We start from the raw sequence: 25,820 nt of genomic DNA, 5'->3' as shown, positions 1-25,820 counted from the left end.
AGTTGCTGTATGAGTACATGTTCTCTTCCTGACTGTCACCAAGTTTTCTCTTTGCTCTTTCATAAAAAAACTAGGCAACCTAAGCCCGTATAAAAACAGGCTCTAAATCTGTCACCGCCGCATGCCAGAGCGCATGCTCCCGACCGCCCCTTATGGCCTCGTCCTCCCCTACAAGCCGCGCGTCATTCCCCCTCAGTGTCTCTGCGTCCCTGCACATGCGCACTACAAAAAACACACACACACAGGGACATGGGACTCAGAGACACAGGAGATTTATTAGGTAGGATACTGTCAGAGGAATGCACTGCAAGGTTTTTCTCTAAGTTGTATGACTCATCTAAAAACTTGGCACACATTTTGAGACACTAAAATACGGGGTCCGTTAAAAATGGCGCCAGTTATCGTAGTTAAAAAACGGCGCCCCATAGAGAACCACTATCGCTAGTTATTTTTCGTTTTTGACAGCTAAAAAATGGCGCCGGCTTTAAAAACGATATTTATCGTTTATATTTATATTTGTATTGCGATATTTATTGTTTTAACCCTTGCTTTGCTGCCGTTTGGAAAATATCTGCCCGCCGGCTTTAATGTTTAATAGCAAAGCCCCCTTAAAAGCTAAAAACACCAAATTTGCAGGGAATGTTAAGAAGAGAATTGTGAACAAGAGGAAAAATTTCTTTTTCAAAAAGACTTTATAGTTTTTGAGAAAATCGATTTTGAATATTCTTCTTCTGACCGTGGGAAAATTAAACACCCGCCGACTTTAGCGGTTAATAGCAAAGCCCCTTTAAATGCCAGAAACACCAAATGTGTAGGGAATGTTAAGAAGAATAGTGGGAACACGAAGAAAAAAAAATTGTTCAAAAAGACCTTATAGTTTTTGAAAAAAAATCGATTTTAAATCTTCAAAGAGGAAATGTATCTATTTAAATCGCGTACTGACATTTCCGTGGAAACTTTTTCCGCCGACTTTAGCAGTTAATAGCAAAGTTAAATGTTAAAAAAGATACTGGGAAACAATATTTAAAAATTTTTTTGAAAAATGTTATTTATTTATTTTTTTAATTAAAATTTGTGGGTTATGTTCAGAGTGTGGGAAATTTTTTGAAAAAAATGACGTGGGGTCCCCCCTCCCGAGCCTCTGTAACCCCTTGTCTCCCATGCAGGCTGGGATAGCCAGAATGCGGAGCCCCGGCCGACTGGGGCTTCGCACCCTGAGCTATACCAGCCCGCATGGTCCATGGTATGGGGGGGCTTCGGGGGGAGGGGCGGCCAAGCCTTCCCCTCCCCCCCGGAGCCCTTGTCCAATCCATGGACAAGGGGCTCTTCCCCACCTCCGGTGCCCCAGGAGGAGGTGGGGGCGACGACTCCATGGGGGGGGGTTCATGGTGGCATCTGGGAGTCCCCTTTAAGAAGGGGACCCCCAGATGCCCACCCCCCCTCCCAGGAGAAATGAGTATAGGGCTACTTTGTACCCCTTACCCATTTCCACAAAGGGTTAAATGAAATAAAAACACAACAACGAGAAAAGTCCTTTAATGTTCTAAATTAACCAGAAATACTTACCTGTACCTTTAAGAAAAAAATCCCACGTCAATTAGGTCCCACGACAGTATCCTCCATCTTGCGACCTTCTGTTACATTTTGATTGAAGATCTCCGCCGCCCCAACGCCACACACGCCGCCTCCGCCGCACTGCTCTTAGCTATACTTAGTATAGCTAAGAGCAAAAAGCATCTTTAAATTTTAGCTCCAATGGTCCCCATTGGTTCCTTAACAGACCAATGGGGATCAGGAGGATCCCCATTGGTCGATAAGGAACCAATGGGGAGCCTTGGAGCCAAAATTTAAAGATGCTTTTTGTTCTCAGCTATACTAAGTATAGCTGAGAGTTGCGTCTATGCATCTATATAGACGCATTAGCGCTAGCTGCCGCTGCTCTCCCTGCCTCTCTCACACCTGTCACCCTCACCCATGCTGGCACCCATGGGTGCATTGGGTGCCAGCATGGGTGAGGGTGACAGGTGGGGGGAGGCAGAGAGGGCAGCGGCAGCTAGCGCTAATGCGTCTATATAGACGCATAGACGCAACTCTCAGCTATACTTAGTATAGCTGAGAGCAGTGCGGCGGAGGCGGCGTGTGTGGCGTCGGGGCGGAGGAGATCTTCAATCAAGATGTATCAGAAGATCGCAAGATGGAGGATACTGTCGTGGGACCTGATTGGCGTGGGATTTTTTTCTTAAAGGTACAGGTAAGTATTTGTGGTTAATTTAGAACATTAAAGCCCCATCTACACCATGGGACATTGTAGCGATCCGGCGGCTCGATTAGCCGCCGGATCGCCTCTTCCGCGTGCCCGCCGCATCCCCGCTCGCCGCGCGTGTGCCGCATTTGATTCCCCGCTCGTGCCCGCTCGTCCCCGCCGGCGCCGCTTATCTCCCTGCCATTGTCCCCTCGCAGGGATCGAGCAGGGAATCAGCGGTGCGGAGACCCGTCCTGTCGGATCTTATCAATCGAGCCGCATCAGCGGCTCGATTGATAAGGAGCATCGCGGCCGCATCTACGCGTGTAGATGCGGCTTAAAGGACTTTTCTTGTGGTTGTGTTTTTATTTCATTTAACCCTTTGTGGAAATGGGTAAGGGGTACAAAGTAGCCCTATACTCATTTCTCCTGGGAGGGGGGTGGGCATCTAGGGGTTCCCTTTTTAAAGGGGACTCCCAGATGCCACCATGAAACCCCCCCCAGGGAGTCGTCGCCCCCGCCTCCACCTGGGGCAAGGGAGGCGGGGAAGAGCCCCTTGTCCATGGATTGGACAAGGGGCTCCGGGGGGAGAGGGAGGCTTGGCCGCCCCTCCCCCCCCGGAGCCCCCCCATACCATGGACCATGTGGGCTGGTATAGCTCAGGGTGCGAAGCCCCAGTCGGCCGGGGCTCCGCATTCTGGCTATCCCAGCCTGCATGGGGGACAAGGGGTTACAGAGGCTTGGGAGGGGGGACCCCACGTCATTTTTTTTTTAAATTTGCGATCAATTTTTTTTTTATGATGAGGGGTCCCCCCTCCCGAGTCTCTGTAACCCCTTGTCCCCCATGCAGGCTGGGATAGCCAGAATGCGGAGCCCCGGCCTGCGGCACCGGAGGTGGGGAAGAGCCCCTTGTCCATGGATTGGACAAGGGCTCCGGGGGGGAGGGGAAGGCTTGGCCGCCCCTCCCCCCCGAAGCCCCCCCATACCATGGACCATGCGGGCTGGTATAGCTCAGGGTGCGAAGCCCCAGTCGGCCGGGGCTCCGAATTCTGGCTATCCCAGCCTGCATGGGAGACAAGGGGTTACAGAGGCTCGGGAGGGGGGACCCCACGTCATTTTTTTCAAAAAATTTCCCACACTCTGAACATAACCCACACATTTTAATTAAAAAAAAAAAAAAAAAAATTTTTTAAATATTGTTTCCCGGTATCTTTTTAACATATCCTGCAAATTTGGTGTTGCTAGGATTTAAGGGGACTTTGCTATTAACTGCTAAAGTCGGCGGAAAAAGTTTCCACGGAAATGTCAGTACGCGATTTAAATAGATACATTTCCTCTTTGAAGATTTAAAATCGATTTTCTCAAAAACTATAAGGTCTTTTTGAACAATTTTTTTTCTTCGTGTTCCCACTATTCTTCTTAACATTCCCTACACATTTGGTGTTTCTGGCATTTAAAGGGGCTTTGCTATTAACCGCGAAAGTCGGCGGGCGTTTAATTTTCCCACGGTCAGAAGAAGAATATTCAAAATCGATTTTCTCAAAAACTATAGGGTCTTTTTGAAAAAAATGTTTCCTCTTGTTCACAATTCTCTTCTTAACATTCCCTGCAAATTTGGTGTTTTTAGCTTTTAAGGGGGCTTTGCTATTAAACATTAAAGCCGGCGGGCAGATATTTTCCAAACGGCAGCAAAGCAAGGGTTAAAACGATAAATATCGTTCAGGCAGGACAAAAAAAAAAAAGTTTTAAAACGATAAATTTCGTTCAAAAGGTCTGCACTATTTTAACCTTTAAAACGATAAATATCGTTTTAAACATATATCGGGCAGAAGGGGGCGCTATTTTTTTGCCGGCGCCATTTTTAACTAGATGCCTAAAATACAATTCTGAACTTTTTTTATTTATTTTTTATCCTCATACATTCTATTTGTTCTCTGCAGTTGAAGAGGGGAGCCTAGGTATAAAAATCTCGGAAACTATCAATACTCCCTAATGATTAGGTAGGTCAATTACAAACATTGTATTCCCAATGTTGCAACCTCTCTGGTAATGTCAGCATGTCCTAAGATAAACCTTATCCTTCTGCTGTGTATTTACCTTACATGCCACACGGTGCGGGCACAATTTGCCAAATCCCAGGGGAGGCTGAATGCGGCGTAATAAGGTAACCACATCCAAATGCTTAATACGACCCCTAGGGATAAGAAAACAAAAACAAGAAACAAGAGAAAGTGATCACGAGAATGTATGATAACTCATGATAAAACGAGGCAGAAAAAGTTTTTCAGAAATAAAAAGGGCACTGTTAAGCTTCTTGCACACAGTGCAGCCTGTAACGCTCCCCCAACGCACAGCAATGTAACACAAGTGGGCTGTTCACACTGCCCACGTTGCGTTACATTGTAACGCAGCAAAGTGCTGCATGCTGTGCGTTCTCCATTACACTGTTTGCACATGCTCAGTCATGTTGGGGAGGAGGGGAGAGCAGCCGGGCACATGGCTAATTAATATTCACTGCACTCAGTGACGTGCAGTGTTTACTTCCTGGAGCGGCCGCTCTGTGCGGCGATTGGCCGGGCGGGACCACGTGATGCCGCATGCATCCAAGTGTACGCATCACGGCATCACGGACGCCAGAGTGAGCTGCACAACGCGGCTCACTCCGACGTCCACACCAGAGAGCACCAGGCGTTGCGTTAGGGGCACGTTATGTGCCCTATAACGTCCCCTAAACGCAACGTCCTGGTGTGTAACTAGCCTTAGATAACAAACAGGTAATGCACTAGTATAAAGGAGAAAACACAGTGCTGAAAGGTAACAGGCACACTCACAAAAAGAAAATAAGCACCTTTACTTATAACCTCTTTCCATGCATGACAGTGTCTTATCTCGAGTTGCACCCACTGGGCTTGATTCACAAAAGAGTGCTAACTGTTAGCACGGCCGTTTTTGCGCAAATTTTCGCATTGCGCGCGATTGCGAATTTTCGCGCGAAACTATAACGTTTTCGTGCGCAAACGCGAATTTTACCGCGAAATCTATATCGTTTTCGCGCGGAAATTTGCGTTTGCGCGCAAAAACGTTATCGTTTAGCGTGAAAATTTGCGATCGCGCACAATGCGAAAATTCGCGTGAAAACGCCCGTGCTAACAGTTAGCACTCTTTTGTGAATTCTTTCCCTTGTTCTATTAGACTTGCCACCACACTTGATTCCATCTTCCCTTATCTAAACCTTTCTTTACTATAAAACTACAGATGCACTTATATATGCAAATAATTCCATATAACCCATCTGGTCAACTGACCAGCCAGATGGCAATGATATTTAACCTAGCCTAAAACTGGAGTCACTACATGTGCATAAAATTCAAATTTGTACAAGGCTTGCACGTAACAGTATACTGTGTCATATACTGACCACACAATGGCTAGGTTACATGTGAGTAGGTTACTGGAGCTGCTCCTCATACTTGGGTAGTACAATGTATAACCATTTGGCCCCACACAGTACATTGGTTGGTGTATGGCATGGATACCTTTTTTTAAGAAAACTTACGATATCATTAATTCTATGTGTAGTACGGATAATTAATAGAACATTAGTAACAAAAAAATAGTCTCATATTTTTATTTTCAGTTATTTAGCTTTTTTTATAACATTGCATAATTTTGTAATATGTGCAGTTACACATTACACTCATCATTTTAAATGATTTCACAGAGCAAAGCTAATGACCTTTTCATCTTTCCTCTGCAGGAAAACCATAAGCAAACAAGAAACAATGAGAGACAGTTCAGATAAGAGCTTCAAAATGCTGTCCATAACTTGACTTTTTTGGTCTAATGCTGGGAATACACGGGTCGATCCGGCGGCCGATTAGCCGCCGGATCGACCCCAGCCGCGTCCCCGCCGCATCCCCGCTTGTCCGCTCGTGCGCGCGGATCGATTGCCGCTCGGATTGAGCGGGCGGGAGTCAAGCAGCTTGATTGGGCCAGCTGAATATTATCAGCTGGCCGGATCAGCTGGTCTATACACGGTACAGAAACGTACCGTGTATCCCCAGCATTAGAGCTCAGAGTAGCTCTTTTGCATGGATAACATAGATAACTACTGAAGTTTCTTGCACAGTATAGGTGACTAAGCATTAAGGCCCATACACACGTCTGATTTTTCGGAACGACGGGTCGTTTGAACGTCCCGTCGTTCAGACGTCCGCCCGCTAAATCGGGCGTGTGTACAGACTATCGTTCACGTGATAAGACTGAGTTTGACCGGCGGATCGCTCAAACTCAGTCTTATCACGCGAACGATAGTCTGTACACACGCTCGATTTAGCGGGCGGACGTCTGAACGACGGGACGTTCAAACGACCCGTCGTTCCGATAAATCGGAATTGCGTATGGGCCTTAAGAATGCATTCTTCTGTGAACTAATGCTGGATACACACGGTTCGTTCCCACACTCGATTCCCGTCGATGCGCCGCTCGATTCCCGTCGATTCGTTTATTTCCAACATGTCCGATTCACGGTTCGATGGATCGCTAGGTCGATTTGCCATACTTTACATGGCAATCGACCTAAAAATCATCGAAATGCGCTCGGAAATGTTCGGGAATAATCGATTCGTCGGGAATCGAGCGGCGCATTCGATGTGCGAACGAACCGTGTGTATTCAGTATAAGACCCCGGCTTTTAACTTAGCTGTAGGGATAACAGTGGTGCCTGGATGAGTGAATCTGTGAATGCATTTGTTTGAACATTTGCATGGATATGTTGATATCCTGATATTGTGCCATTGACAGGTCTGCATACTTACTTGGCCTCCGGATCATACTCGGACCAAATTCTTTTGAACTCATCCAGATGATGGGGGCCCAGAATAGACCAATCTCTTGTCAGGTAATCAAAATTATCCATAATGACGGCCACAAACAAGTTAATGATCTGAAACGGGAAAACAACTTCAAATAATGTGTCAGAAAAGTCAGAAGTTAATGCAAATAATGATGCAGACATAACAGTCCAAATAACCTCTCTATAATGTACTTAAACGGAATAAAACCCAGCTCTGCAGTGCCTTTGTGACCTCTATGAGACTTGTAAAAATTGATTTCTGAAGTGAATCCTTGCATATTTCCCCTTTGTTTTGTGCTCGGAATGCAAAATGGAGGCTGGAACGCCTCAGGCAGAGTCCAGCATGTAATACATGGAAATTGAGTCACCTAATTCATCTCAGCAGCTGAGGTGCTTTATAAAATTGGAAATATAATGTCTCTGAAATAAAAATGAGAAAATGGAGAAGGCACATTCAATACCTTACTCCAGACAACCCGAAATAATAGACATGAAAAAAGGACGCTGAATGTATGCATGTTACACCCAGCAGAAATTACATCTCATGCTAGTATGGGGTCCCTCTGACTGCCTATTACTACTTGTGGAACACTTCTGACTGCCTAATACTATTTGTGGAACTCCTCTGACTGCCTAATACTATTTGTGGAACACCTCTGACCGCCTAATACTATTTGTGGAACACCTCTGACTGCCTAATACTATTTGTGGAGCACCTCTGACCGCCTAACACTATACTACTATCAAACAATGCCTGCCGAGCTGAGCTGGGTAGATTCCCACTACTGCTTGAGATACAGAAGAGAGTGTTGTCCTACTGGGCCCATCTACAGAGCAGCAGGCCCGACTCGCCCCACTACAAAGCCATGCTGCAGTATGGTCTGTGCCTGCACCGTACGCTCCTGGTGACATCAGCGGGAGTGAGGACACGGCAACGCAGGTGCAGTGGTTTTCAGACTTTAAAGTCTAAAATTCCAGAAGTGAACCGGAGACGGGGCCGGAGCATCGGTGAGTGGTTGCGCGGGCACAGGATGTCTGCGGGGGACCATTAGAAGCCCCGGGTAAGTTCAACTCATTTTCCCCGACCCCCTACAGTAATCCTTTAAGCTGAAAAATAAGCTTCTATTACTTAGCTTCGATTTACTTTTCAGGAAACCTGACTAAATTGACAAGTTGTTCTCCAAGCTCTTTTGCATAGATAACAACTCAAGTTTTTTTTTTTTTCCTTCCTTTCTTAGTAGGGCTAGCACTATATGCGTATACGCTTATCTCATCATGTCCCTTCAGGAATGCTTTAAGAGTAAGTACACTTACACGTAAAATCTCGTTATGACACAGATACTTCTGACCCTTTTCTGCTCTACTTACCAAAAAGGCGCAAAGCATGAAAAAGCTGATAAAGTACACAATGGCAAAGTTACTTCCACAGGTGAACTCTTCTTCTGGAGCAAAGTCAGATTCACTGTCACACCTCTTGCCGGGCAAACTGGCCAACATGATCTCCTGCCAGGCCTCCCCTGTGGCACACCTAGGATAGAGAGGAGTCTGGGAATTATATTGCTGCATATTTACATACTGTTTCATATGTATTTCTGTCTGCTGCTGTATGTTATACCAGCATACCTGTCAACTATGAACAAAAGTTGACCTGAACTTTGATGTTTGTAAGATAGACAGTGCGACGATTCAAGTATAGGTTGACGCAGGAATGAAGTATAGCTATTTCTCCTCATTTGTGTGTGAATGCAAATGGAGGAAGCTGAAGACAGATGGGCACAGCGGCGGGCAACAGCAGACAGGTCAAGTTTAAATGCACGCATGGGGGGCACATTTACACTGGGGGTCCATCGATGAAGGCGGCCAGTTCTTGAGAGATTTCATGCTGAAATCGATTGTAAATCGGCCTGCGGTGTATGGGCAGCCGACAGATCTCTCTCTGATCAGATTGGATCATAGAGAGATCTGTCTCTTTGTCGAATCTGCACATCACCGCTAGATGTATGGCTACATTAAGTCCTCTCACACCGCATATCCAATCATAACCTGCCCTGTATGCAACAAGAAACTATTTCTCACAGACCTTTTATCTAAAATGTTATAACAAATTTGGAAGGCTGTGGGGAGGGTAAATGCTTTATTAACCACTCTGCGGCCGCCTAACGCCAACTGGCGGACGCAGAGTGGCTCCCCCAGGACCGCCTAACGCCATCATCTAAAGATGTAAGAGATTAGACGGGAGCTCGCGCTCACACGAGCACCCGTAAACAAACACAGCGGAGCGCCGTGATCAGCCTGCCAGCCCGTGACCTAACTGTCCCATGGAAGAGCTCACAATCTAATCCCTACCATAGACATATGTCTATGTATGTATAGGGTAGTGTATGTATAGTAGTGTAGGAGCAATGTAAAGGGAGGGAGGGAAATGGACAAAAAAAAAGTATTTATTTTTTAAATAAGCTCTTTTTTATTAATAAAACAACTAAAAAAAATGCAGCAACAGCAATCAGAGACCACCCAAAGAAATCCCTATTAGTGGGAGGAAAACAGAATAACCAAGCAGCTCAAGGTGACCCAAGCTACTAGGAATGTATAGGGGGATAAAAGGGACCAAAAAGCCCTCCTACTAAAAAAGCAAAGCTTGGTGTAATTGCCTTCTTAAAACAGAAGGAAACTTGCAATAATTCAGTTATAAATGAACAAGTGTGGTTACCCACAATGCACTAACACTAAATATGCAAATTATCCCTTTTCGCCCTTGTTAAGCCAAGGGAGGAAAAGGAGGTGAAATTCATTTGGGTGCTAAGTTGTATGACTGAGCAATAAATTGTTAAAGCTGCGCAGTGCTGAATTGTAAAAAATGGCCTGCTCACTAGGAGTATATAAACCTCTGGTCCTCAGGTGGTTAAGCTTAAAGAGGAACTCCAGTGAAAATAATTTAATAAAAAAAGTGCTTCATTTTTACAATAATTATGTATAAATGATTTAGTCAGTGTTTGCTCATTGTAAAATCTTTCCTCTCCCAGATTCACATTCTGACATGTATTACATGGTGACATTGTTACTGTGGGCAAGTTATGTAGCTGTTTCTAGCTGCTCTGGCTGTTACAGACAGCTTTAAACAGCCATTTCCTGTCTGTGAACATTGTTACATTGTGGCAGTTTGCCCAAAGTACCGCGGTATTCAGAGCCTCTTGTGGGAGGGGTTTCAGCACAAAATTAGTCACACAGCGCCCCCTGATGGTCTGTTTGTGAAAATCATTCTATTTCTCATGTAAAAGGGGGTATCAGCTACTGATTGGGATAAAGTTAAATTTTTGGTTGGAGTTTCTCTTTAAAGAGACACTGAAGCGAAAAAAAAATTATGATATTATGATTTGTATGTGTAGTACGGCTAAGAAATAAAACATTAAGATCAGATACATTAGTCTAATTGTTTCCAGTACAGGAAGAGTTAAAGAGACACTGAAGCGAAAAAAAAATTATGATATTATGATTTGTATGTGTAGTACAGCTAAGAAATAAAACATTAAGATCAGATACATCAGTCTAATTGTTTCCAGTACAGGAAGAGTTAAGAAACTCCAGTTGTTATCTCTATGCAAAAAAGCAATTAAGCTCTGCGACTTTCAAAGTTGTGGAGAGGGCTGTTATCTGACTTTTATTATCTCAACTGTAAGTAAACAAATGTCTTTTACTCTGCCAGAGGAGAGGTCATTAGTTCACAGACTGCTCTGAAAGAATCATTTTGAATGCTGAGTGTTGTGTAACTGCACATATTATAGAATGATGCAATGTTAGAAAAAACACTGTATACCTGAAAATAAAAATATGAGAATATTTTCTTTGCTGCTAAACTTCTAGTAATTATTCATAGTACACAACCAATTCATGATATCATATCTTTTATTTCGCTTCAGTGTCTCTTTAAGAAACTCCAGTTGTTATCTCTATGCAAAAAAGCAATTAAGCTCTAAGACTTTCAAAGTTGTGGAGAGGGCTGTTATATGACTTTTATCTCAACTGTTTTCTTTTTCTCTGCCAGAGGAGAGGTCATTAGTTGACAGACTGCTCTGAAAGAATCATTTTGAATGCTGAGTGTTGTGTAATCTGCACATATTATAGAATGATGCAGTGTTAGAAAAAACATTATATACCTGAAAATAAAAATATGAGAATATTTTCTTTGCTGCTAATCTTCTAGTAATTATTCATAGTCAACAGCCAATTCACTATATCATATATTTTTTTTAATACACATGCTAGATGCTTTTCAGCCATTGTGGCCAGTTGGGGTCGCCTCTGCGGATCTAGTGGGTGTAAAGTGGCCCATCATCTAGTCTAAAACCATTGTTCTCCTCCTTACCCCTCCCTTTCTATGCTACTCTGTCATGTGCCACTCCATTGTCCCTCCACCCCGTCATAACAACAGAATGCTTTGCTAGCCCCCAGGCTAGTAACACGTCTGTACAGAACTCAACCCTGTACTGCTGTCCTAGGGACCAAATCATGACACTATACAGAATTGTAGTGCTGCAGTGCTGGATGCAAAGAGTTAGCATCTCTCAGCAGCACAGAAGAAATGGGGACAGGGTCAGATGATTAGTCCCGTGTTCACAGTAGAAGTCTAGCTGGTGCCCCTTCACAGCAGCTCCCTGGCTGTGGCTGATGACTGGATGGGGGGGAGGGGGTTTTCTCCGCCTGCTGATCAGTGTAACCATGCTGCACCTGACAATTACACAGCAAGAGGGTTTTGCACACATAGCCAGCCAGGTAATTGAAAATCAATCATGGGAAAATGGTTTATGTGCAATGCACAAATATTGGACATTATTAATCATCGTATATTACACACACAATATGCATTAAAACAAATGTGAGCCTAAACTAGGGTATTAAACACTCTCTGTAGCCAGCTGGCTGACTCACCTAGCTGAATGAGTCAGGAGATAAGCAGAGAAACAAATTATTTGCATTTATAGCCTCAAGAAAAATAGAGCTATCACTGTAGACAATACAAGTAGTTTCTCTCTCTCTCTCTCTCTCTGCCTGAAAGAAGCTACTTATCATTGATAACTTGGCAGGGGCATGAAAAACAAATTCTGACACTGTATACTGCCGGGTATACAGCTGTGCTCTGCAGTCCAATATTATTATTAGCAAGGGCAATTAGGATCTAGGGGCATACGTTGCTGTAATGCATCTTGGAGTTCTCCCTTCACATCACGCATGCAAATCTCTATAGCTGTGCACTAGAGGGATTCCAATGCATTCTTGCACAGCAAGTGCTGGATATGCTGCCTATTCTGTCATTAGGCTTGCTGTCCAAATTGCATGACAGAGGGATGCAGCCAGCATGGTGCAGTTTAAAGCTCCATGCATCATGCATGGCACAGCTACAGAGATTTAGATGCATACTCGCATTGCGGGCCCTTTTACACTATGTCGTTATGGAACGCCCTTTTGCCGCAAGACACCTCTCAGTCAATGAAAGTCTATGGGGACTTTCATACTTAATGCAACGGAAGTAGTCAAATCACCGCAAACATGTTGCAAATCCAACACTGCGTTGGCGTGTGATACATGCCTACCGCACCGATTATACAGTAATACAGTCTACAGTGATGCAGTAAGTATAAACAACGGAGTGTGGTACAACGTGGCAAGTAAACTGTCAGGAATCCCGGTGATGTACTTCCTGCCCAGCAGGGAGTAGGTCACTTAGTGGAAGGCGGTTCTAAGCATATGATCCCGTGGCAAGCTTCTCTGTACTGGCAAGCCCAGCAATGTCACCCAATGGGATTAGATCTTGATCCCTGGTGGGCGACGAGTCAAAGGTGTGTACGCACCGTTAAAACTCTCAGTGAATGAACATTCTGCAGAGGTCACCTGCCAGTACTAAAGGTGTCACCATCTGTGATAAATTTCAGAATGTAAATCAGGTAGAGATAAGATTTTACAATGTATAAATACTGACTAAATAATTTATGAATAAATATTGTAAAAAAAAAAGCAATTTAATTAATTATGTTATGTTTACTACAGTTCGTCCTTTACCACTGGGCTTAAACCCCCCCTAGTGACCAGGCCATTTTTTACAAAATAGGCCACTGCAGTTTTAGGCTTCTTGCACACCAAGACGTTGCATTAGGTGGCACGTTAAGGTCGCATAACGTGCACCTAACACAACGTATAGTGCTGCAAGAGCCGACGGTAGAGTGAGCCGCGTTAGGCGGCTCGAGTCCTAGAATGTCTCCCAGAGTGGCGCTGATTGGCCAGCGGGACCACGTGATGCGGAGCGAGACACTCCGCATCACGTGGTCCCGCCGGCCAATCAGCGCCCGCCAGTGCAGTGAATATTAAGTAGCCATGTGCGCGGCTACTGTAGCTGGCTCTCCCCGCCTCCTCCGCCCCCCACTGCGCATGTGCAAACAGTCTAACGCGGCTATAGCCGCTCCAACGCCGTAGCATGCTGCACTTTGCACAGAACGTGCAGCGTTACATGTAACGCAACGTGGGCTGTGTGAACAGCCCACTTGTGTTACATTGCTGTGCGTTGGGTGAGCGTTACAGGCTGCACTAACCTGCGCCTGTAACGTCTTGGTGTGCAAGCAGCCTTAAGGCCTTGCTGCAGGGCCGTACCACTCCGCACTCAAGTGATTCCTCCACCCCCCCCCCCCCCCTTTCTGCCTACCAACAGAGCTATCGGTTGGTGGGCTGTGATTGCTCCCAGGATGTTTGTTTGTTTTTTATAAATATTCATGTCTTTATTTTATCAGTATCTGCCTATTTTTTTTTTTTACCCTCCCTACCTACCAACCTCCCTCCCCCTGCCAGCCAATCAGTGCAATCGGCTGTCATAGGCTTCAGCCTATGACAGCATATCGCTGTCTTGTCACCCAGGGGGACAGCCATGTCACATGGCTGTCCCCAGTACAGCACTGCCGTAGATTGCAGTGCTGTACAGACTAAATAGACGGCGGTTTCACGCGTCTAACAGTCTCCTAGCGGCGATCGCCGTTGGGAGACTGATGACAGAGCTCCGCGGGGATGCGCGTGCATTGGCATGTGCAATCTCCTGCATATCCCTGCCCCAGGACTTTACACTGATCGGCATTAGGCGGTCCTGGGGCTGCTGCTGCGGCCACGCTCATCGGCGTGACGTGGTCAGCCAGAGGTTAAAGAGCAACTCCAGTGAAAATAATGTAATAAAAAGTGCTTCATTTTTACAATAATTATGTATAAATAATTTAGTCAGTGTTTGCCCATTGTAAAATCTTTCCTCTCCCTGATTTACATTCTGACATTTATGACATAGTGACATTTTTACTGCTGGCAGGTGATGTCAGTGGAAGGAGATGCTGCTTGCTTTTTTGGCAGTTGGAGACAGCTGTAAACAGCTGTTATTTCCCACAATGCAACAAGGCTCCCACAGTATGATGTCAGAACCATGGTCCTGACATCACACTGTGGGAGGGGTTTCACCACAATATCAGCCATAGAGAGCCTCCTGAGGATCCGTTTGTGAAAAGGAATAGATTTCTCATGGGAAAGGGGGTATCAGCTACTGATTGGGATGAAGTTTAATAATTGGCTACGGTTTCTCTTTAAGTTTTCCACTGTCCTTCAGCCCTGGAAAACCAGGCCCAATGTTTTATAGCGGTTATGCCTTTGATAGTCCTGTCCTTTAATAAACATTCATTATTGGGCCAGAGAGTACCTGAAAAGCAGCAGCACAGCCTGGGGGAAGGTTTGAAAGTTGTTATTTCGGTTGATTTGTGTTCCGTCCTGCAGTGCGATTTTGCCAAATGTCTGCACAGGGAAAGAACAAAGCAGACAGGAGCTGTGAGCCTGACTCACACAGAGGCTGTAAATAGGAAGATATAAGACTCAGCACACCTCTGACTCACCTGCATGCCAATGACAGCATAGATGAAAAATATCATAGCAATCAGAAGAGCGACATACGGCAAAGCCTGCAGGAAAAAAAATGTATTTAGGAGGCAGACAAAAAATTTAGATCAATTCCTGCTAAAAATGTATTTAACAAGTAAACTTTTACATAAAAATTGATACAACTTACCGGTATAACACCGATACACAACTATTTTGTTATTTATTATTAAAATGACTTTTCTATTTCTGTCTGCAGCCAGCTATGATTTCCCAGGTATGCCACAGCCACGATTTAAAACAAGCTTCCTTTCAACCTTGAAAAAGTACACTAGTGACAATGCAGTTCATTTTGGCGCTGCAGCAACCAATGCTTATCGTCTCTATCCCATAGACTGCAACGTGTGTCGTCGATCTACTTTTTTGTGGCCTCTGGTGAAGTGAGTGTTACCTGCGAAACGTTGTCCTGATTCTATTAAATTAATTGAAATAATTTAATCCTGCAATTATTCTCAGAAATTTGTGGTACACAATTCTATGTCACTGGATGGGATACCATCCGTCTGCGGACACTCCTACAGATGGATAACACACCGTTTTAGAAAAGGTGACCAGTATTATCAGGCAAGAAAACAGGTACTTCAGTTTTAATTAACTTGTCAAATACCCAAATAATTTTGGAAACTGAGCAAATGCCTAATAGGACCGTAACAGTTATTTGTTCAATTCCAGAGGGCAAAAAGTAGGAATACTGTGCACTGAAGTAAGTAACATTTGGTAAGGAATGCTATCAGTGCCCACACTACCAAACAGAACATGTGTGCAATGAGAAGATCATAATGGCTATAGTGTGTGCATTTAAAAGTCTGGTTAAAGTGAAAATAAACAGATGAGAGCTGAGATAAAGAATTGTGTCTATCTTCCTACTCCTAAAAATGGCTTTTTTGATATCCTCTAGCTTTAAGTTATGTATAAAAACTTAAAAAAGTCACTGCTCAATGACAAAGTGTTTCAGAGAGTGAAACTATATGAACTTTTGCCCTTCTGTTTTATCTATCCCCTGCACTCAGGTGCTGTTCTCTGCCAGGCAAGAGTTTTATGGCTGTTATTCCTTATCAGTGAGGGTTGGGCTATAGTCCGACTCAGTCCCTACTGTAGAGAAACTGTCAAGACCCTTTCACACTAGGGCATTTTCATTGTGTTGTGTTACCCTTTTTTACCGCAGGATAACGCTAAAGCAATTAAAGTCTATGGGACATTTCATACCTGATGCGATGCGATAGAAGCAAAAGCATTAGCACCTTACCAGTGAAGATCCGCGGCGACCGGAAGTTATGTAAGTCAATGGCGTCGCAGATATTTTAAACTGTTTTGCGTTCACGTTGTGGTGCGCATGTTTAGAAGTGTATTCTTTGAATACACGTCCTTGCCATTCGTATTCCCGCCACACGAAGAGAGCGCTAGAGAGCCTCACTTATAATTTGGCTTGCTGCCATAGGGTACACTACCGTGCGGATCTCCTGAGCCTACTTTTAGTATTGTGGTGTGATGTGATCTGCAACTATACCGCAACTATACCGAGCAGGGCCGGGCCGAGGCAGAGGTGAGAGAGGCTCCAGCCTCAGGGCGCAGTGTAGGAGGGGGCACACAACTCACTAAGCTATAATTCCCCTATTGTGTTTAAAGCAGAGAGAAATAAGAAGAGGGGATACATGGCAGTGACTGCAAGCCAGATAACTAGAGATTAAGGTGTTGGGGGCCCTGTGGTGCCTCTAATGCTGGGAATACACGATGCGTTTTTGCGTTCGTTTTTGCCGTCGTTTTCGCTTTCGTTCGATTCTACTCTCGATTCACTGCTCGATTCTCCTCTCGATTCCTTATCTTTTCTTATCAATTACATTCACTTGAATGAGGAGAATCGAAACGAAAGTAGAATCGACCAGATCCAACAGGTTGGAATTTATCTATCGAACCCATCTATCTAAAGTAAAAACTTAACGTGTATTCCCAGCATTAGTCTAATAGCAATCAGTGTGTGACGGCTGGGGTGGCAGGGATGGAGGGGCGCACTTTGGTGGCTCAGCCTTGGGTGCTGGAGGACCTTGTCCTGGCTCTGACAGAGAGTATGGAAGTAAAGATAGATCAGAGAACACAACCTTTACAAATGCTTCTTGCATGGTTGTTGTGCTAATCCTCTGTCTGTAGTACTTTGTAATATGACCCACATTAGCTATGCAGAGTAGTTATTCTGCCTCTCCTCTATCTCACATGTGACATAAAGGGGCGTAATTTAAAGTAAAGTTACGTTTTTCCATTTTTCAATTTCAGCAATTTCAAATACCTCAAATCAAAACTAGTGACCCAAAAACATAAGCATGACAGAGTAAGGGCTGTTTCCTACTGGTGGCGATTCTGCCGCAATTGCACTGTGCTTGCGGTTCCAAAAGCATTCCTGAATCTCAACTCGTTTCCTGAAGAAAAATCGCAAAGGCAATGGCGGCAAGATCGCTGCAATTATGCCATAATTTTCAGTGTGAAACAGCCCTAAATTTAAATGTTTAACAATGTATTACAATATCTCTGACACTTCAGATTGTGTTCATTATGAAGTATAGTTGTACTGTATGCAGTATGATCTATGGGCAGGGCCGTTTCTTTGGCAGTGTGAGCAGGGCGACTGCCCTGGGCGCAGAATGGCAAGTAGCAGAAGGGGGTGCAGGCAAAAGGACATTACCGCTATGGAGCTGGTGACGCGTGGTGCAGCCAAATAGAAGAAGAAAGATTACCAGAGCGATCACCTTCCTTGACTTCCCCTGGGCTGACTGCGTCAGACGTCAAGTCATCCTCACGTAACCACCGCGTGATGACACCTGATGTCCTGTAGCGGTATTGCAGGCTGTAAGTGTGCAGCGCCCATGGAGGTGTCGCTTTCCTGGCTCTCTCTTCGCCTGTGTATTCGCCTGTGTATTTTCCTGGTCCCTGCTTCCTCCTGGATGAGCGGCTGGTCACTAGTAAGTAGGCAGATCTACCTGTTACCTGTGGCTGTGTGACTGCCCCTAAAGAGTAAGTGTTCGGGGTGGGGGGGGAGGGGGCGCAATTTTTACAACCTTGCCTTGAGTGCAATTTAGCCTAGAAACTGGTCCATTTATGGGCCAGGACTTTCCTGAGGTAAACTAGGCATTTGCCCACTGCCCAAAGCTCCTAGCAGGTCATCAAGTCAATGACATTATTAGTAAATACTAAAATGCACTTGGCTCCACAATCATTTTTTCCCTAGGGCCCTATTTTACCAACAACACCTGCTGTAGGCTTCTTCTCTCACCTGAAAGGATTTAATAAACGTCCACAGCAGCGTTCTGATGCCTTCACCTTTACTCAGTAGTTTCACCAAACGCATGACACGGAAGAGGCGGAAGAATGTGATAGAGATTCGGGAACTGTCCTCTGAACTCTGGAAAAATTGGTGAAACAGGAAAGAGAAGTTTATCAAGTGTGGAGATGTCCAGTTGCTGGCACAATACAATACACTGAATATGACAAGCTGTCTTTTAGTTACTGTATCTTGAACAATGAACTATTTTCTGCATTTTGAATGTTTACTTAGCAATATGTCTGATCTGTAAATCACTAATAATGAGAAGAAGGTTGTTTGATGAGTAGGAGTGTTTTGACCTGTACAACATGGCCTAAACCATGGGGCAATAAAGACACCCAAACGAAGATAAAACATAGTTAAAAACAATAAAAAATAGAGGTGACCTATCTCAAGGATGACACAAAGTAATATATTAAGAACTTTTATTACAATATCTTGACGCATTTCGTGATACTAGAATCCCACTTCCTCAGGCCTGTACTTAGTGCCAGACTCAACTGGCCAGAGGAAGTGGGCTTCTAGTCGCATGAGACGTGTCGCCATAATGTAATAAAAGTTGATAATATACTACTTAATGTCATCCTTGAGGTAACCCAACTCTATTTTCACATTTTATTATTTTTATGTTTTATCGTCATTTCAGTGCCTCTTTTTACCCTTTTGCATTGTGTGCCCTCCTACGAGAGGGAGGGCTTCAGCTTGGGTCCACCAAGCTATCGACCCCATTTTTTATCATAAGAGAACCACAACTCAGAGAAAGTCCGGTATATGTGAGAGTCTCCATTTGCCACATTGCTTGGCCCTTTAAGCAACTTGATTTTGTCAATTAGTTTCTATTCTCCCACCCCTGATACCTTGAGTAGTTAATACTACACCATTTGGGCTCCCTTTGTGCTTTTTCAAGGTGATGTTTCACCTTATCTATCAAGTTGAGCTACCCCATGGTGTTTAAACGTAACCCTCTTTCACTAATGCAACGCTAGAACCTGCAGCTGTCAATCAACACACAATTTGTGCCCAGTAACTTTTTCTCCAGCCACCACCAATTAGAACTGTCCTCCACGTTTTCCTAATACCTCCCAATGAAGATGTCTCATGGCCAATCAGCTTTGCCAGCAACAAGCTAGCAAATTAAAAGTTTGCATCAGTTCTCAATATTCTTACTGAATGAATAATGCCAATAAAAACAAATGATACCATGAATTGTGAAATGTAATGTGTTGGTTCTGACTGCATTATGAAAGGCACTCTTCAGCTAAAATTCTTGATGGTTGGACCAACGATTGCCCAAAGAAGAGCTACAAACCACAGCAAAGATATCATCCTCTACATAAATATGCCCCTTAGCGTCTATTTGTCCCCCTTCTCATTTACCCCATAATTACAAAGGGATAGTGTCCATCTTCTGTGAGAATTTTTATTTATGTAAGCCCAGTATCCCCAATTTATTAGTGGTAAATTCTGGCTGCAACATCCAATATAATTGCAACAGCATAAACTCTAATTGGCTAACCTTTCAGAAATACATTCAATGTTCTGTTATGGTTAGAGGATTGCAAACTTTTGCTAACTAGCATCATGTAAAAAAAAAAAAAATCAGTCCGGGCTTCCTAGATTACTTGTGTTTTTCATGGATTTCTTTGTAAATTAACCCCTTATTGTCAAGAGAACATGCTCCCTCCTTTCCAAACATTGCTGCAACCTTGCAATACAGAGTGAGCCACAGAAGCATGTTGTTAGAATAGGCAGATCTTGGCAGGGGATGTGCTGTGTGCTCTACAGGGAACCAATAGGCAAAGTGGCCATGCATCCTGTGCACCTGCATTAACATGAACAATCACAGTTGGTATCTGGGGAAACACACAGAGCATAGTGGCTCCAAGTCCAACGTGCAGCATCTTCCCATGTGTTCCTGTTCATGGACATATGATAGCACTGGAGATACATAGGGAAGCCACATGTTGACTGGTGACAGCTTTCAGACAGCATCTTTCCTGACATTTTCTGCATATTTGTCAGCACCTGTGGCATACACTGCATTAGCAATAAACAGCTGTCAGGTGGTCAAGAAGGCACAGTTACAACCTGACAACACACCCGTGTACGCAAAATAAAGGCGCAAGGAAATGTGGGTGCCCGGATACAGCCAATAGCAAAATATAAGTAACATTTACCGATATTCTACAATTTTACAGTGGTAATTCCAACAGTATAATATCAGTAAATGTTACCGATCTTTTACCACAGCTAAGCCTAACCCTACTCTCACACAGAACCCTCCCCCCTCGATGCCTAAACCTAACCACCCCCTCTGCCAATGTCTAACTCCAATTACCTTTCCTTCCATTGCCTAACCACAACCACCCACCCCGCCAATGCCTAACTCTGACCACCCCCCCACGCCAACCTTAAAGACCTTGTTCCTGACGCCTAACCTTAACCGTCATTAACCCCGACCGCAAAAACGAAAAAAAAAAATCAGATGACACGGGAAGTTTGGACAACGCCATAGGTGCCTATACAAACATCAGCAAATGTGGGAAATTAAGCTATGCAAATTGCGGCTACAAATAGCAGATGCCACATTTGCAGATATTTGTATGAGTGCCTATGGTGATACCCAAACTTCTATGGCTCCTCCGGGGCCCACATTTCCTGCTCCCGCGCTCACAACCTGTTACACGCTTTATTTGAAATCAGTTTTCTCTAACACATCTATGGGTCCCCTTCCTGACGGAGAGCTCTGCCCCCTTGTAGAACCAAGAGGGTCTCCTTTCCCTTTTTAGGCAAGTTTCGGGTTTGTGTAGGACTTTTTTACTTAAAATAACGCGTTTATGACCTAAATATGACCATTGGACTGTAAGCTCTTTTGGGGACTGTGAAATTGTAAAATAAGTAAATAAATTACATGTACACGATAACATGTAAGAAGGCTGGGTTAATTCTATAATGAACAACAGCTGTCGATAAGCCTTACCTCTCCAACATGCCATCCATTCTGAACCCAGGACACAGACACAAGTAAGGATGGGGGTAATGTCACAGATGAGATGAAGATGATGAGGATGATGATGTTGATGAATCCAGTGATGCATGTGGCAGCGTACAGGGAGACACAATTCAGCACAAGCATACACCAGCTACAATGTACTCTTTTATGAAATACTATTAATCAAAGAGAGAGAGATTTTTTTCTTCAAAATGACACTGACATGTCAAAAAAGACAAGAACATATAGAAAGAACCTAGTTCTCAGACAAATCAGCAGGAACATAAGAAACGTATTTGTTTACGACAGGATTGCCTATTGTGTTGATCGTGATCTACCCTTGGATCACAAAGGACTTCTGGGTAGATCCCGCACCTCCCGTCTGAGTGTTGTGCATGTGCTGCGGTTGTGGCTTGCATCTGCGGGTAGATACTACCTGGTAGATCAAGTTTCAATTCGTAATTTTGGCAGTAGGTCGCAAGCGGAGAAAATTGTGGGCACCTCTGGTTTACGATTACAGTCCAAATCAAACAACCTTTCAATGGCATGCAACAATTTTTCTAAGGCATTTCTTTTGCCTAACATAATAAATAGCTGGTGGTCCTAATCTGCCCTCTTCCTAGCTTAATTCCCCTAATGCCTGGTACACACAATTACTAGTCAGATTGACGGTCGAATCAATTATTTCCAACAGGTCCGAGCTGATTTCCAATTGTTTTTCTGATCGATTTTGTATGGAAAGGGTTTAGAAAATCAATCAGGAAACCGAACAGAAATCAGATTGGACCTGTCGGAAATAATCGGTTCGACCGCCAATATGACAGAAAATTGCATCGTGTGTACCAGGCATTTAGACTCAACAGCTGAGATTTACCCATTCACCCATACCCCGTTGTATATGACTATACACCTTATGAGTGAGAAAATAACTATTCTTATTGCAGGGTAGGGAGGGGGGCTGATGATATGACTATACACCTTATGGGTGAGGAAATAACTGTGTATGTTGCGGTGTAGGGAGGGGGGCTGATGATATGACTATATACCTTATGGGTGACAAAATGACTATTCGTATTGCGGGGTAGGGAGTGGGGGCTGTGAGGGGTGATATAACTAATCTATTACTATGAGGGGGAAAATAATTAAGCATGTCATTTCCTCATGGAGCAGTACTTGTTATGGGGAGAGGGTACCTGGCTACTCCTGTTAGATACCACTATCATGGGTAGATGGCTGCACTTGTTATTGGTGGAGGAAGTGACAATGCTCGAGATGAGGGGGGGGGGGGGGATGATTATAGGACATAAAGTCTGTATATTTTTCCCATCAGGACTGGATTTACCATAAGGCACAGTAGGCACTTGCCTACAGGCAGGCACCTGATGATGGAAACATGGCTCACTCCCTTCCCCTAGTGCCTCCCTCCTTATCTATGCAGAGTCCTAAGCAGAGAGTAAATGGGAGGTTACTCACCCATCTCTCAGCATTCTACTGACAAGATCACTCTTTAGTTGGGGCACCACTGGCTACTTAATACTAAGAGTACCTCTGGCTCCCTTACGCTAAAGGACACCTATAGCTACGGGCTGAAGGGAAGTATTAGAGAAGCAAAGGGAAGTAATAGAGAAGCGTCAGCTTGGCCAGCCAGCAAACTTGCGGTGTGGTTTGTAGGTTGGTGAAGAGAGGAAGTCTAGGGCACCAGGACATCTGTGCCTATAGGCTCCAATAATGTAAATCCAGGGATGCTCCCCATATTTGTGTGAGTTTCCTCTGGGCACTCCAGTTTTCCCGCACATCCCCCAAAAAACATACAGGTTAATTGAGGCTTCCCTAAAAATTGACCTTAGATTATGATAGGGCATAAAGTGTGTTGTAAGGATTAGGATGTAAACTCCTCGGAGGGACAGGGATATTTTATTATTATTATTATTAAGTATTTATATAGAGCCAACATCTTCCGCAGCGCTGTACAGAGTATCTATTGTCTTGTCCCTAACTGTCCCTCTAAGGAGCACACAATCTAATCCCTAATTCCCTAATGACTAATGGTGCCCATACACGGTACAATAAAAACATTAGATTTTCCCGTTTTTTTCGGCCAAAATGATCGAATCGAATGGAAGGTGAAAAGAATCCTTTTTTTTTCCATCAAGAAAAATATATGATTATCCCGTTTTTTTCTATAAAAATTAGATCAGTTGTGTTGGAAAAATCTTTATATTCAATCTAACGGAATAATCGAACTAAATTATCTAATCAAAAAAATATTAAAAATTGTACCATCTATGGGCACCTTTAGGATGTCAGTTAGAGATGGCCAGAACGGTTTGCACGCAAACTTATTCGCACAAACTTCGGTGGTTCGCGTTCACGATCGAACGTGGATTTTATGCGAGTTTGACGCGCCCCCTACACTACATCATTAGAGTCAACTTTGACCCTCTACATCACAGTCAGAAGGCACAGGGTAGCCAATCAGGTTACACTCCCTCCTGGAGCCCTCCCCCCCCCCCCTTACAAAACGCAGGCAGCTTCAGCCATTTCACTCACTCGTGTGGCTGCAGTAATTAGAGAAGGGAGAGAACCTTGCTGCTGACATAGGGAAAGTTTAGTTAGGCTCTTGTGTTAGGCTTGTTAGGTTGCTCCTTCTTGCTGATCCTATTGCTAAAAAGCGACCCTCATCCTCAACAGCTCTTTTGAGAGCTAATGCTGTTCTTGTGATCTATTTTTGTGTGTGGGTGTGTGTGTGTGTGTCCCACAGACACTTGCATATACAGCCCTGTCAGTCAGTTGCAGCTGCTGCTGGGACCTTGGCCCTTTGGTAATTCCTACTGTGCCACTGCCAGGCCCAGCACATTCAGTGACTACCTGTGTGTGTGACAGCTGCACATTTGTAATACCTTGCAAAAGGGAGAACAAATTCTCGGACTGGCACTAAACGGCTGGTAATCCAATGAGGGAACGGTGTAACCAATGTGCCTCCAGATAAAGTTCAATACAGCAATGTTTGGAGAGAAAAGCTTCTGGGCACCATTAGTGCAGTAGAAAAAACACCTTTATTCCATCCTCATTACAAGATTAAAAAAGCAGATGTTTAAGCCTAACAGTCTGTTTCACAGAGTCTCGCTCTGCTTCTTCAGAGGCAAAGAAATTTACATCTTACACATTGAAACAACAGTTAAAATAGTCTTACCTATCTAGATGTCACTCCCCCCAGCCAAACGAGCGTGGAAACGCCGTCCCCGGTTGCTCCCATCCATACAATGGAGGCCGGGTTACCACCTGGCGTCCATTGATGTGGAAAGTTTGTACACCAGGATCCCACAGGATAGGGGGGTGGAGGTTATCCAACAATTTCTGGTCCAACAGGATAAAGACCCTTTGTGGGTAGATTACATTGGGAGGTGTTTGTTATATGTCTTGAAACACAATGCTTTCTTGTTCAATGGTGTTTGGTATAGGCAGGCCTCTGGCGTGGCAATGGGGACCTCGGTGGCACCTACCTTTGCAAACCTTTTTTTGGCGCATTGGGAGGATTGTTTCATCTACCACCCGAGTAATCCCTATCGCCGCGCCATTGTAACCTGGCATCGCTATATGGACGACGTGCTGTTGGTCTGGGATGGGGAGGAAGCTCTCTTTAATGATTTTGTAAAATGGCTTGATTTGAATGACCTAAACATGAAATTTACAGGAGTTTGGGGTAACACTGAATTGCAGTTCTTGGATCTTATGTTGTTTGTAGAGGATGGAAGGTTATTATCTAGAGGGTTTAGAAAATCGACAGCTACCAATTCTATCCTTGCATATTCTAGCTACCATCCACGTCATGTGTTGGATGGCATACCATATAGCCAGTTTTTGCGGTTAAAAAGGAATAACAGTAAACAAGAAGATTTTGAAGCCCAATGCAAAGAACTGGGTGCTAGATTGATGTCTCGAGGATACCCATTGTCCTTGCTGATTGAGGCATTCACTCGAGCCAATGGACAGAAAAGAGAAAAACTTCTCCAATGTAAGGTTAAAAAGAAAAAAAGGTTTAAATCTGAAACAGGGAAATCTGTTATTCCCTTTGTTTTTGACTTCTCTCCTATGGCTCAGAGAATTCGCCAAACTATCAACAAAAATTGGACCGAGTTGGTGAATGACTCGAATGTGGGATCTAAACTACATGAGAAACCCATAGTGACATTTAGAAGGGCTAAAACCATTGGAGACATACTAGTCAGAAGTGAGTACAGGGAGAAAAAGGAGGCTGATTGGTTAACTAAAATGAAACCTAAAGGCAATTTCCGTTGTCACAATTGTAACCACTGCCACCAATTCCTCCCTGGTAAATCACTTATATTGGGGGGTCATGAGATTCTATTCAAAGAACTCCTCCATTGTAAATCGACGTTTGTAGTGTATGCCATCTTATGTTCATGCAAACGATATTATATTGGGAAAACCACTAGACCTATGTGTG

At 44.1% G+C, this 25,820-nt stretch overlaps 1 protein-coding gene across 7 annotated transcripts in view; it reads right to left on the bottom strand.

Moving 5' to 3' along the window:
- The window catches only part of CACNA1F (calcium voltage-gated channel subunit alpha1 F), a 349,606-nt gene that overhangs the window by 52,952 nt on the left and 270,834 nt on the right, over positions 1 to 25,820 (bottom strand). For 5 of the 7 annotated variants that reach the window (XM_068248313.1, XM_068248312.1, XM_068248314.1 and 2 more), the window contains 7 exons: positions 21,341 to 21,361; positions 18,310 to 18,438; positions 15,005 to 15,070; positions 14,815 to 14,906; positions 8,466 to 8,625; positions 7,060 to 7,187; positions 4,340 to 4,436 (listed from right to left, as the gene is read on the bottom strand). In XM_068248313.1, the coding sequence (XP_068104414.1) occupies positions 4,340 to 4,436; positions 7,060 to 7,187; positions 8,466 to 8,625; positions 14,815 to 14,906; positions 15,005 to 15,070; positions 18,310 to 18,438; positions 21,341 to 21,361 (693 nt within the window). The remainder of the gene's footprint in view (positions 1 to 4,339; positions 4,437 to 7,059; positions 7,188 to 8,465; positions 8,626 to 14,814; positions 14,907 to 15,004; positions 15,071 to 18,309; positions 18,439 to 21,340; positions 21,362 to 25,820) is intronic. The other 2 variants (XM_068248315.1, XM_068248317.1) reach the window with 1 other exon arrangement.

Source organism: Hyperolius riggenbachi, chromosome 8, assembly GCF_040937935.1.
Source record: "Hyperolius riggenbachi isolate aHypRig1 chromosome 8, aHypRig1.pri, whole genome shotgun sequence".
NCBI classification, from domain to species: Eukaryota; Metazoa; Chordata; class Amphibia; order Anura; family Hyperoliidae; genus Hyperolius; species Hyperolius riggenbachi.
Note: the sequence above shows the minus strand (reverse complement) of the source record. Positions and strands in the feature narration are given on the sequence as shown.